Source organism: Bombus flavifrons, chromosome 1, assembly GCF_040668555.2.
Source record: "Bombus flavifrons isolate JBK064 chromosome 1, iyBomFlav1_principal, whole genome shotgun sequence".
Taxonomy (NCBI): domain Eukaryota; kingdom Metazoa; phylum Arthropoda; class Insecta; order Hymenoptera; family Apidae; genus Bombus; species Bombus flavifrons.
In genome coordinates this window covers 14,529,630-14,541,997 of record NC_138442.1, presented here as the reverse complement: position 1 = coordinate 14,541,997, position 12,368 = coordinate 14,529,630, and the positions used below count along the sequence as shown (strand labels likewise).

The following is a 12,368-nucleotide window of genomic DNA, read 5'->3' as shown; positions in this document are numbered from 1 at the left end:
TCACTCCAAAGTATGAAGAATTGATTTTTGAGTCTCGTAAATGGCTCTGCACGAGGCCTCCGTAAGTTCTTGCTCCTCCGGCGTGTACGGATGACGAAGAAGCGTTTGTATGCCATTTCTTCCGACTATGCAGGGCAGTGACATGTAGACATCTTTCTCCAGGCCGTGTCTACAACCCTGGAAAAGATTGATAACTAATTATCACGCGTTAAAACGGAAGAAGAAAGTAGAAGTAAGGATTAAATCGTTACCTTTAAGTAGGTAGATACCGTCATGCAAATACAAGTATTTCGCACGATGGCATCTACGACTTCCGCCGCACAAATACCAGTACCCCAACAGCGATATCCTTTCCTTGTGATAAGATCTTTATCGGATTCGATTACTTTTGTATGTAGTTCACCCCACGATTCTGGATCCGATTTAGTACCGATATCTTTGTTGATGTCTTTCAGTTTAATGCCCATGACTGTCACGGCGGACCAGATGGGTACTGTTCGGTGTCAACGTTTAACGCACTTTCAGAAACGATTAAACGTAACAGTGATAGAATACGGTACGCTTATTACCAGACGTGGGTCCGTTTTCACAAATTATAGAGGCCTGCACCGAGTTTGCCGAAATTCCAAGCTTCTGCGCGATGAAGTACTGAAACCTACAGCTATCCAAAAATGTGCCCAACCCCATCACACGGTGCGGTGGGAAGCCTGAGAGCTTCATGGCTGCATACGACAGTATGTCCACTGAAACACGACGTAACGTCGTTATACCACACCACGTGCATGCATCGATATTAAAAAATGTAAAGTGCAACTACGAAGCCTGATAGCCTATACCTGGCGCCGTCACGATTAAAAGTATGCTGTTTGGTGCATATTTGCAGACCTTCGGGATAACGTCTTTAAAAATATTCAAATTCTGATCCATCAAAGTGCCTTCGTCATCGTCGCTCGTAGCTCTATCCCCCACGGTGATCACGCAGACCGTCGCATCTCTAGCCATGGAATAATCTGCGATGGTCCCACGGTTGATAAATCATCGCGATTTTCTTTATTAACAATCTCTCGGACACAAAAACGGCTGAAAGATGAAATTTATTTTCACCTTTGGTACCGACGATCTTCGGGTTGCCGAGAAACGCCGCCGCGTGGCTGATGTCTTCCGCCTCTGCTTTCGCCAATTCCTCGTCCGCGTCTATGAACACCACCTCCGAGGCGAGACGCTGCAACGAGCAACAGAACCGGGGATTATAAAGAGTAATTAACAGGAACTAGCCAACGGCCGGGAGTTATTACGCACTCGAAATCGTTACGCAATCAAGACCCCCGGGAATCGCATTAAGAGTACGTGGTCGCGCGCGCGATCGATCGCGCCATTCGAGCGATCCCTTAATGCGAAGGATCGTTAGGGTCTGATCATCTCTTCGTTCGAGCGAGACCGGACTATTCCGTGAGAGGAGAGGACCACTTTGTCGGCGTTCGCTCGATCACTAGTCTTCCCTTTTGCTGATGTTACGTAACACGAATTTGATGGAATTTGAGATTTTTCACGTTGTCCTGGTAATTATCTTTGGGGTTTAGCAGATTGCATCGCTAGTTTTTGCTCGGAACGTCTTGATCGAGCGATATTCGTCGGTCTGACTGGATGAATAGTAAAGAAAGCTCCCGTTAAGCTTCCTCCTCGTATTGTGATAATTCTTCTATTGCACCGATTCTTCGTCCAAAGAAAGAGCTATTAGATGCTTCGAACGTCGAAGGAACGCGGCTGAAATAATTGATCGTGCATCAGGAACGTTCCCCGGGGCGATTACGTATTTGTCAAAATCTCGTTTCCTCTTGGTAATTGATGTTCCTCTATCGTCTAACGTCTATAATTTCGTGTAGAAATTTTTTCAGCGACACCTCGGGCATCAATCGCTGCGCGTTTTTAACTCGGTAATTTCTCTTAATCACGGTCTAATTCGTCCGGTTGAATAATAGGGTATCGGTGTGCGACGAGCACACACGTTTTCGTAGCAAATAGCCGAACCGTATACCGCGGTGCACGCTTCGTCCGCTTTCGTTTCCGCGCCAGCAGATGGACACATTTTTCTCTGACAGATGGTGCTTTCACACGTTAAGACAAACCCGCGGCTACCAACAGAAACGGCTTCTTAATATATTACGTTACGCCCTTGTGCTTCCAATCTGTTATTGTACACCGCTTAATCACCATACTTCATCAAGCATGACTTCCGCAGCATGCATAATATCGCAGCTGATGAAGTTTCCTCGCCAGCTCGTCGGTGTTCCTCCCTTATGCCTTCTTTCCTCCTCTTTTTTTTCTCCTTTCTCTTTTTCCTCTTCCTATCCCTCGTGTAATACCCACACGTATCGTGCGACGATATTGAGCGGTAATTAACTCACAAAAACCCTCCTCCGCCGTGTGTGTTTTGTAACGAGATTTTTAATGACGCATGACCGTGGACAACAGCGAGAAAGGGAGCGAACGCACGAGACAACCGAGACGAGGATCGCTACGAACGCATTAACGATTCCGGTGAAACGACCTGCGTCGTGTAATTTGCATTCGATCGAGTAAAACCGATCGCCGATCCTTTCCTACTTCTCCTGCAGTCTCTCATGCGGTTCTAGTTACCTAGGCCAGTCAGCGCTTTACTCTTGGCTACCCTCGTCGATTCCGCTTCAGAGAAGCGCAGCTGATCACAGGTCGCAAGGTACCGAAGGAGTGACACTCGATCCGTCATCAGATCAGGTTTTATTATGCTTCCGCTGAATTAATTTTATTATGCAACCCTATTTTCTAGCCGATGTAGTCCACTCGTAAACATAACCATTTAAACTTACGATCATATGCGAATAATCGAACTGTGTACATATTTCACTTACTTTCTCTCAATCTCCGAATCGTAACAACTGTAACTCGAAATGAAATATAGCTTCACGAGCAGGAAACTTTTCACCATCAGTACCGACCCGTGAGATGGTTTGTACGATTTAATGCGACCCGACGGACATGACACGTAACAACGGGTTGGGAAGCGACGAGAACAAGAAGAAGATGAACGTCTTATGCAAGCACTACCGAGCGAGTTGGGCGTAGCGGGCTCGTAAGGTGGACAGTAAGTCGTGGAGATGGTACTGGAACGCTGGTACCTCGCGATCATCTCGTTGATGCGATCTGCCAAGCCAGGACCGACGGAACAACCGCACGATTCACTGTCTCCACTTCTTCTTATTCCTTCTCACTTTGCCTTCCTTGCTTCTCTTTCATCATTTTCTTTGTTATACGATATTACCCTTCGATCCATTCACCTCGTTCATCGTTGCCGTGGTATCAAACATTTCTGGTGACGTTAATGAGTTCGATGGCACTTAAGAATATCTTCGAGTAACGTTTATTACTTGGTTTCATAAGGAAAATTATAATGCAGCGTCCAAAGGAGTGCCCGTCCCGGCAACTATCATTATAGATCTTGATGACAGACTGAAATAGTAGGAAACGGGAACAGCGTGGTCACTATTAGGGACATTGTAAACGTGTATAACGTTGTTACTCTACGAGCGGAATATAACGACATTTAGACCCGCCCCTGACATTCACCATGCGCGGCCTTCATTGTTTGCCCTCGTAACGATCCACGGAAACCGAAACCTGGAATTAGTCGCCCACGTTCATTATCTCCTACCGGAATATGCCAGCGTTCCGATTACCAGACTGCCACTCCTTCCACGATTCACCCCGTTTTACCCAAGCCTTTCTCTCACCTAACAACGTCCGTGCAGTTATCACACGCAGTGATGTATGTTTAATTCGGGTCGATCTTTTGATTAATCATTGATTCGTCGAGGAGCCAAGGACCGAACAGTAACGCAATATGAATTGCAGAAACGTGACGTAAAGTCGTACAAATTCCATCTCATAATCACATAAAAACAAAATTCAATAATGTGAATCGACTGAAGGCAAAATTGTAAATGAAAAGGTTGCGTTAACGCAACGCTGGCTCTTAATGGGTTAACCACCTGACTCACCCTCGTTAGCTATACGAGAAGAATATGAAACGTTACACTCTAGGGAACAGTGAAACGATTCGTAATGACAGCGTCATTCGTTCGACCTTGCATCGACAAAGAGGGAGGACTTTTCAATTTCGTTTAAACCACCGCTTCCGTGGACAAACGGAGGTAAAGGTCTCCACCCGCGCACGCACGAAGAAACGAGGCCCTTGGATCAGCGAATGCGATAAGGATTGGATGTCCTCGTAGACAGGTATGGATTTCAGCTTTCTTCCTCTGGCGACTAGAATAAATCAGCGCCGCGACGATCCTGCGGGGGCGTCCGACGTGTAAATGCTCGCGTTACGATCCGATAACGAGCAAAGGGAAGCACGTTCCTCGTCCTCCCTCATTCTTTCTTCGTTCTCGCTGCTTTTAAGTTCCAATCTCTCTGCCTTTTCTTGTCGCCGAATTCCCTCTTCTGGTCTTTCGTGGATCATTTGCATAATATCCCATTTGATCCCGGCACACTAACGATCCCACATTCAGCCTTCGTCCCTCGCTTGAATGCACGTACACGAGCACACACGCGTATCCAAGTATTTCTCCGACTCCTTGCCCTTTGTCGACCACTAGAATATATAGATCTAGTAGGTTTGCTACCGCAACGATGATTCTCCATGGGCAAACACGAATCACGCGCGCTGGTGGACTGGCGAGGGCTTAAATGTTGTTTATAGACGATCATGCTTTTTATGGTCGCAAGGTCTTTTCGAGTGTTTGAGCAACCGCTTGATTTCTTCTTTTCTTAATCCTTTTTCTGTTTTACTCGTTGCTTGGTCACCAATTTCTCTCGAATTCTATTAATTTTCTTTACCGTATGTTTAATGTTCGAAGACCACGATTTCCATTTATTAAATTTTCATATTTCTATGAAGTAATAGGAAATTTATTCGCTTATTCAGTCAGAGGGATAGGTTAGAGATACAAAATATTCGACGAACCTTGAAGAGAATCGCGATTCCAACGGCGACACCAGTGTAACCGCTGCCGACGATGACGATTTTAACGCGATGACACTCCACGAAATCTTCCGGCTGCTTGGTGAGCAAAAACGTCGTGGTGTTCCAGACGGTATCGAGTAACTTCTTCTTGGGTACGGCCATCTTCAATGAACCTGATACTCAGGACTCAGGTGTAACATCCCGAGGATTCTATTGAACCGAAACTAGATCAGTAACCTGGAGTATCTCTGTAATACTCTATAAATTTCATCTCCATTAAGTTAAACAACGAAAGTGACAGTCAAACGTTGCATCATTCTTTAAGTCTGAAGTTGTCTATTCACAGAGCGAAACGTTGATTCGCGATAAAATCGAGATCGATTAGAAAGGAACAAAGATTATACAGTCTTTTCAGAAAACTGCTCTTTCGATTCCTTTATAGCCCAAAGTAATGACGAACGTACGAAATCGATGGACAGCTGTCGAATCGGCACAGATGGGATACGCCGTTATCGAACGTGTATGCGAATTTCAATTTCCGCTTTGCCGGTCACGTGAGAAGAGTTTTTCGTCGGACACTTGAGATCCAATTGCTCGTGGCACCGGGCTCCAGCACGAATATTAAATTGCTAATTGAACACTGCGCTCCGCATGAGCCACCCTTCCTTCCTCGTTCACCACTCTATTGCCGGAAATATTCGAACGGTCGTTGAGTAAATACCAAAGCTGCCCTCGATCTTCCATCGAGTGAAACAGCGAACAACGTGAAGTTATAATACAACAATGGTAATTTACAATAAATCCCAACTACGTGCGTGTGGCTGTTTAAGATACATTTTCCATCTTTCCATCGAGATACGTCGCATCTCGTGATCAACGCACGGATGATCCATCGACAAACGCCACGAATAGCTCATAATAGGACACAAACTACACCAACGACCGGTTTTTCGCGAGGGACACGATAGTTTTCTAGAAAGTCAATTCCTGTACTGTCATTTATTATGTACCCGTACAGAGAACCGGTCGCCAGGTGCGCGCGTTTGTTATTGATGAAGACGCCTTCTAAAACGCTACATCCTTCGTCTCGATCTCGCACTCCTTGCTGCGTAATTTCCGGTAGCACGCAGTCCACCGTCTCGCGATTACTCTACCACGTCCCTCTTCTTCTCTTCGCTCGTTCCTCGCTACTCCGTCTCGTTGTTTGTCTCCTGGAGAATCCCGCATTCCCGCAGTATACTTCGAATACTGTCCGCACACGTCTGCACCGCTGACTTCTCTTGTTCGCTTAGCTTCTGTCGCACGGTACAGTACACACCCTCTCGACCGATCACACAGGGCACGGACATGTACACGTCCTTGTCCGTACCGTGAGCGCAACTCTGTGGACAATATTTTCTTTCTTTAAAAAATATGTAACTCGATAGTTGGTAATACATCGACGAACATGTTCTGCGAAAGTTTGCCAAGAGAAAAGTTTCGTTGAGAAGTAATGATATGCGTAAATACTTTTCATAGCCATCGTAAAATTTGGAGTTTGTAGCAAGCGAGGATTTCGACTCACGAGAATGTGCGTTGACGCCGGAAGCACGACTTTGGTGTTCCTAACAATTGCATCGACGATTTCCGCCGTAGAGACAGCAACGCCCCAACAACACGATCCTTTCTTCTCCTCCAGTTGTGTGCCACTGAAACGTGCCCGCGCAAAATGAGTTTAAACGATCTCGTTCCCCTTAACGATCTCGCCCGTAACGATCACTCACACGTTCTTTACGTTCTCCGAGATTTCGTACCACTTCTCAGGGTCGTCTTGTTCCCCTATTCTAGGATTTATATCCCGAAGCTTCATTCCACCCACTTGGATGCTCGACCATATAGGAACTACAAAAGATACACGATCCAATATACGATAATAGTTCATTATTGAGTATAAAATACCAGCCATGTCTCCTTGCGCTCCGACCACCATACAAGTAACTGAACTTCGCGCCACGTTTAATCTTCTGCTCACGAAGTCTTGAAACCTCGCGCAGTCTATCAGTGTACCGATGCCAAGGACGCGATTAGAAGGAAATCCTGATAGTTTCCAGGCGATGTAGGACATCACATCGGTCGGCTGAGTAACGACCAGGATGACGGACTTACATGCGAATCTTGCTACAGCAGGTATGATTTTCTTGAAGACCTTGAAATTGTGTCTTACGTTTGGGCTTTCACCAGGTGCGGTTTCGCGAGTGCAAATTATCACCACTGCGGATTCCTTCACCATACTGAAATCTGTCAATAAAAATTCGTGATAATTATTGAGGTAATAACGCACTTTCTTGCCATATGCAGACAAATTTCCACGTGCATTTTCGAAATAATTCCTCACTCGTTATCCGGCGAGATTCTTACTCGCATACTTTCCCCCGATCAAGTATCGTGGAATTCTGTCGAAAACAGTGGTTGTACCACAAAGAAGAACTGTCTTAAATTCGGCTAACGCGCATTCGTCGAATGCTTATGCGAAACACGTCCTACCCTAGCCGAGATAAGAATACCAAAGAAAGAATCGTTAGAAGTCGGGCATCCCTTTCTGGAAATCTCTCGCTGGAAATATCTCGTTCGGTAATAAAGCCATCGGAAGCTGTTGGAATACAAAACGCTGGAAGGGATCGAACGCACCTTTTCTCTCGTATCCGAGAGGATTCTCTCTTTTGTCTGTAGAGATGCGCCGATAACCGCGTACAGTACACGACATAACGTGGTCAAGACAAATAAGAAGCACTGATTTTAGCTAACACCTTCACGATGCATGGTGCGACCTTGTAGCGCAACCGAGATACACTCGTTGCTACGTAGAGATGACGCTTGAGATAAATTAGTCGGTAAAAAGCCGAGTCTGTTCTACTTGTAGTACTGGTAATTGCTACTCTCGGATGCGGGCGAGATTAAAGGGAAACTATGTGTACGGATGGGAAGTAAAAATTGGCGAGTAGAATATTTCAAGAACATCACATCATAGCGTCGTGAGCATTCGAATTTACCAACGATTACAGCGTATATTCGCTAGTAAACTGTGCAAAAACGACAACTGAGAGACACCAGATCCACTCGATCGAAACATCCCGTTTAAAATTCAAAGCCGAAGATTTACGACCGCGAAATAATACAAAATGAAATCGACTGGAAACACATGTAGCTGCAAATCGTGGCTCACGAAGTCGCGTCGTCAGACCGGTAAATTGCCAGCTCGAGACGGTGTTTCCATCGTGGACGACCGCGAGAGAGCCAAGCTTTTGTTCCCGAATTCCGGAGCAAGGTGGTATATTTTTTTTTCACGAGCGAGCCACGTTTACTGCCGGAGGCCGCGCACGGATGACAGAAGGACGCTCTGCGCTAAGAACGGAGAAAGGGGACCGAAAAAAGAGAGAGAAAAAAAAATATGTATCGTGGAGTCGATCACGGCCGAGATAAATAAGAGTGGCACGGAATTTACGAGCTGGCTGGTGAAAAGCTCGGGGAAACGCTTGCTGTAGCGTCCTGCGTGTAAGCACACAGCGATGTAGATGAGCAACGAGATTAAAGGACAGGGCCAGGAGAAGAGAGAAGGTTCCGAATCTCGGAACTCTGCTCGTCGTCCCGAAAATTCATTCCCCCCTTTCGGGACGGTGACCGTTCTTTCTAACCCATTGCACGTTGACAGAAGGTCTCTTGACGAACAAGTCGATGCGACGACAGCGTCTTTTAAAAGCGGCAGTCGTGGATCGGGCCGAACGATCGCGATCGATGCTCGCCCCAAGCATCGTCAGTTCTTGACGCGTCGATCCGGCGTTTCTGGAATTCGACCTGTTGCAAGGTGGATTTATCAATGGCACGTCCACTGACACACGGAAGAAATTACCATGCCAAGGGATTAGCTTTCGACTCCTGGTTCTTCCGCAGCGAGTAGACAAGCGACGATCGAAGTATGTACGTGAAACGTTAGTTATTCGTTTCGTTAGTTGTTCCTGTTTTAAGCGTGTAAATGTTGGATGTCTTCGTCGTCTTCGTGTCTCTGATTTAGTGTTAAACTATACATCGTATATTTTTATCTGTCAGTATTTCATTTTTTTTAAACGATAAAATAACTAAATCGATCGATAAGTCCTACAACTTTCTTTTTACCGATGGCCAAAGGAAGTACACTGTTCAAAACAATTGCAAAAGAAATAGCAAGGAACGAGTACCTCGTTATTCAATTTCAATTTCAATGAAAGTATTCATCAAAATCAATCAGATTAAGATACATATAATATGTAATACGTATATGAGACTGTCAAGTACCTGATGTGCCAGTTACTAGAGGACACCCCAGGAAAGCTCCAACGTGCTGAATATCCTCGGCCTCGGCGGAAGCCTTGTTCGAGTCGTGATCGATCAGGCAGACCTCGCTGGCCATTCTCTAAAAATCACGGGGAATCAGACGGTTGATCGAGCGTCGCGGTCCGCGCGGCTCGCTCCGCACTGATACTAACTCTCATCAAGATCGCGATAGCGCAGGCAATTCCAATCTTTCCTACGCCGATGATGGACACTTTGACGCGATGCGGATAAACGTCACAGGGACCAAGCTGGGTCGTTATCAACGCGTTCTTCGTGGTGGTCGTGATCGGCAGCTCTTCCTGTAACCAGATCTATAGTTGAATAACCCGAACAACGTAAAAATAGCGTAATAAGAGACGGTGTAAATAATTGTAGATAGCAAGGTGAATTTTAACAAATAATCCTTGTAATTGAAATTTTCTTATATTTCTATTTATAAAGTCGAATTAACAACCACATTGTATCAAAGACTCTATAAGGAACATATTCAGAGACTTACATCTTCGCATTCTTCCCTCTCCGTTTCAGCTTCGCTCTTGGCAACTTCCGCGTCATCCATTTTGCAAGATCTGAAATCGTAAGCGTTTAATTCGCCTGTTTCATTGGCGCGATTCGATGGTCGAATATAAGCTTTGCATTTACCGGTGAGCCAGCTAATTGGGTGCAAGTAGAGTCGTTCCACGAGTCCAGTTGCCAGCTACTCCATCCACGTTATCGTTATTCGCAAGATCGCCGAGGTGGTCGCTGTTCCTTAACGTTCTCGTGGTCAGAAGGGTAAAACGGCAGGTAGAGAAAGGTCGCCGTTTGGTTCTTATGCAGATCCGGATCAACCTACGCAATAACGACGTTCGAGCAGAGCCTCCCTCTCTCAGGTATTTCAGACTAATCGTGCTCCCCGTTACGAGAAACTCTTCGTGGAGAAAGAGCGCGGGAAACTACAGAGAATAACGACGGAAGTTATCCGCGCTCCTCGCTGTAAATTAGCCGCAGGTAGTCGCCCCAGGAGCGCAGGTACATCGCGCCGGATTGTTCATATATTTCTGCCCGATACCCACGCGCATCGATGTAAAATACCTTATTTTCGTGCATCAATCGCGGAACCACGGTCCCCCTGCGTCTTTATTTACCGGCACCGAACAGCGATACGTTTCGAATAGGTGTATATTGGCAGGTTGTAAAAGCTGTGCCGTCAGCTTTTTATTATCGATCTTTAACCAACGTATATTCCATTTGGAATGCTGGCTGGTTTAACGTATGTTTGTGCTTAATGAAAATTACGACTTTGAGGGAATAGTAAGTACTGTAAAATTATGGTCAAAGTTAAGCTAATAAAGAAATCTACGTGTTTCTAAATATTAAAACATATTGCTATGTATACAGTAGGGCTTAGAATTTATATGATTTTGTCAAGAGACAAGCAGTTCATGTAGCTGAAGTTTATATATCCGGAGTACATTGATTCTCCAGCGTATGATTTTCCGTTCATATAATCGGTATTTATGTCCAAATAAATAGATTCAATTAGCGGAAATTCATTTTATCCAGCAGTAATTAAATGGCTCGAATAATTATGATACGTTGATCAACTCGGTTTGTACATTTCATACGATATTTCATACGATATATTCATACGGTATTTCAATACGATAAACATCGATACGATACACAATATGAATCGATAAATCAATCGTCCACTACCAAGAATCTCCTCCTTAATCCAACATCCTCGCGCTTCCAACTTGGAACGGACGACACCTGAAGTTCATCAGACACTTCTCGCGTAAGCGTACAGTTTACACGTGCGAGCAATTCGCGTGGACTCGATTCGCCGGTGAACAAAGAGTGACCGAACTCTTGGCGCGAGGCTTTCTCATTTACCTTGGACCCCTTCGATAAATTACGCCCCCTGTTTGCTCGGAGCAGCGGCAGCCGAGGCGTTCCCAGTAGTTGGAGCGTCGCGGGACCTTAACACACATTCGAAGATGGATCTTCCTCTCGGTGGAGAAAGAAAGAGGAGGAGGAAGAAGAAATCGAAGAAAAAGAACAGGAAGAGGAAGGAGCTGGTGGCTTTTTTTCGAACGTGGTCCTCGCGAGGGAGCGCCAGGCTACGCTGCTGCTGTTGCTTCTGCTGCCGTAGCTGCTACACTCCGGACACATTCAATTTTAACGTTAATAATCACCGGGAAAAATGACGGGCTTAAATGCGGCCATTCATCAGGGACGATCGATATTGCGAATGCGGCTTAACGACGGAGAGATAACATCGAACGTCCCGGTTCAGAGTTATTGAATCGCGTCAAATAATATACGAGCCAATAATGTATGAATAGTCCTGCAATTATGGGCCCGCGATCGTATCTAAGGGCGCGTTGTAATTTAGTAATCGTTCGTTCTTGCCGACGATTCGACGAATATCGGAGCAGCTCGATTTCTGTAAATGTTTTCTTTATTTTTTAAACGCCATCGTCCACCGTGTGACAGTACCGATATCTGATAACTTCGAGTGAGTTTCTTACATAAGAATGTGCTGTAACAGTTTTATCTTTCCACGATCAGCCGTGGATTTTCCAATGATCCGTTATCACGAATTATTGTAATTGGATAATGCGTACTGTGTGTTTCTTTCGAGGTCAACGATACACGGGATCGCTCGTGATGCTAGTTAAAATCGATGTCTATCGATTAAACGATCAGCCAGAAATAATGTAATTTAAAGTCGGATGTTTATGGTTAAGCGCGGCAAGCGGGAGTGGAACGACCCGCACCTAGATAATTAATTCCCCGCTTTAATTAATCATCCGCACGATTTTATCGCGCTGGGTCAAGTAACAAAGATAGCGTAAAAGTCAGTCTTTTATCGGTTATCACGTTCGTTGTGCCGCTTGATTTACTATCGCGGATCTATCTGTTCCAATTAACGAAACGACCGACCGTCTATGGCTAATTTCCAGTCTGTCTTGACGATCCAGCTACGTGTAGAATCACGATCCGCGTTTATCGCGTTCGTCTTTAAAGAAAG

At 45.3% G+C, this 12,368-nt stretch overlaps 2 protein-coding genes across 2 annotated transcripts; both read right to left on the bottom strand.

Moving 5' to 3' along the window:
* LOC138183338 (L-lactate dehydrogenase A-like 6A) lies at positions 1-5,391 on the bottom strand. Its single transcript, XM_069120068.1, has 6 exons — positions 5,003-5,391; positions 1,105-1,222; positions 837-1,010; positions 570-743; positions 252-493; positions 1-177 (listed from the first exon to the last, which is right to left on the bottom strand). The coding sequence occupies exons 1-6, from the start codon at positions 5,162-5,164 to the stop codon at positions 1-3; spliced, it is 1,047 nt and encodes a 348-aa protein (XP_068976169.1). The 5' UTR covers positions 5,165-5,391.
* Positions 5,392-6,179: 788 nt separating this feature from the next.
* Positions 6,180-10,157, bottom strand: LOC138184576 (L-lactate dehydrogenase). The gene is made up of 7 exons (XM_069122682.1): positions 9,992-10,157; positions 9,849-9,918; positions 9,502-9,648; positions 9,311-9,428; positions 6,766-7,279; positions 6,567-6,690; positions 6,180-6,384 (listed from the first exon to the last, which is right to left on the bottom strand). The coding sequence occupies exons 2-7, from the start codon at positions 9,906-9,908 to the stop codon at positions 6,190-6,192; spliced, it is 1,158 nt and encodes a 385-aa protein (XP_068978783.1). The 5' UTR covers positions 9,909-9,918; positions 9,992-10,157; the 3' UTR covers positions 6,180-6,189.
* Positions 10,158-12,368: the final 2,211 nt, after the last annotated feature.

Bases quoted from the DNA above. Each gene is read 5' to 3' on its own strand.
- LOC138183338 (XM_069120068.1), bottom strand. From the start codon at position 5,164: ATGGCCGTACCCAAGAAGAAGTTACTCGATACCGTCTGGAACACCACG. The intron at 1,223-5,002 runs GTTCGTCGAATA...TGCTCGTTGCAG, and splicing joins GAATCGCGATTCTCTTCAAG to CGTCTCGCCTCGGAGGTGGT. The intron at 178-251 runs GTAACGATTTAA...AATCTTTTCCAG, and splicing joins CGGTATCTACCTACTTAAAG to GGTTGTAGACACGGCCTGGA.
- LOC138184576 (XM_069122682.1), bottom strand. From the start codon at position 9,908: ATGGATGACGCGGAAGTTGCCAAGAGCGAAGCTGAAACGGAGAGGGAA. The intron at 6,691-6,765 runs GTGAGTGATCGT...GGCACGTTTCAG, and splicing joins TCGGAGAACGTAAAGAACGT to TGGCACACAACTGGAGGAGA. The intron at 6,385-6,566 runs GTGAGTCGAAAT...TATTGTCCACAG, and splicing joins CGGCGTCAACGCACATTCTC to AGTTGCGCTCACGGTACGGA.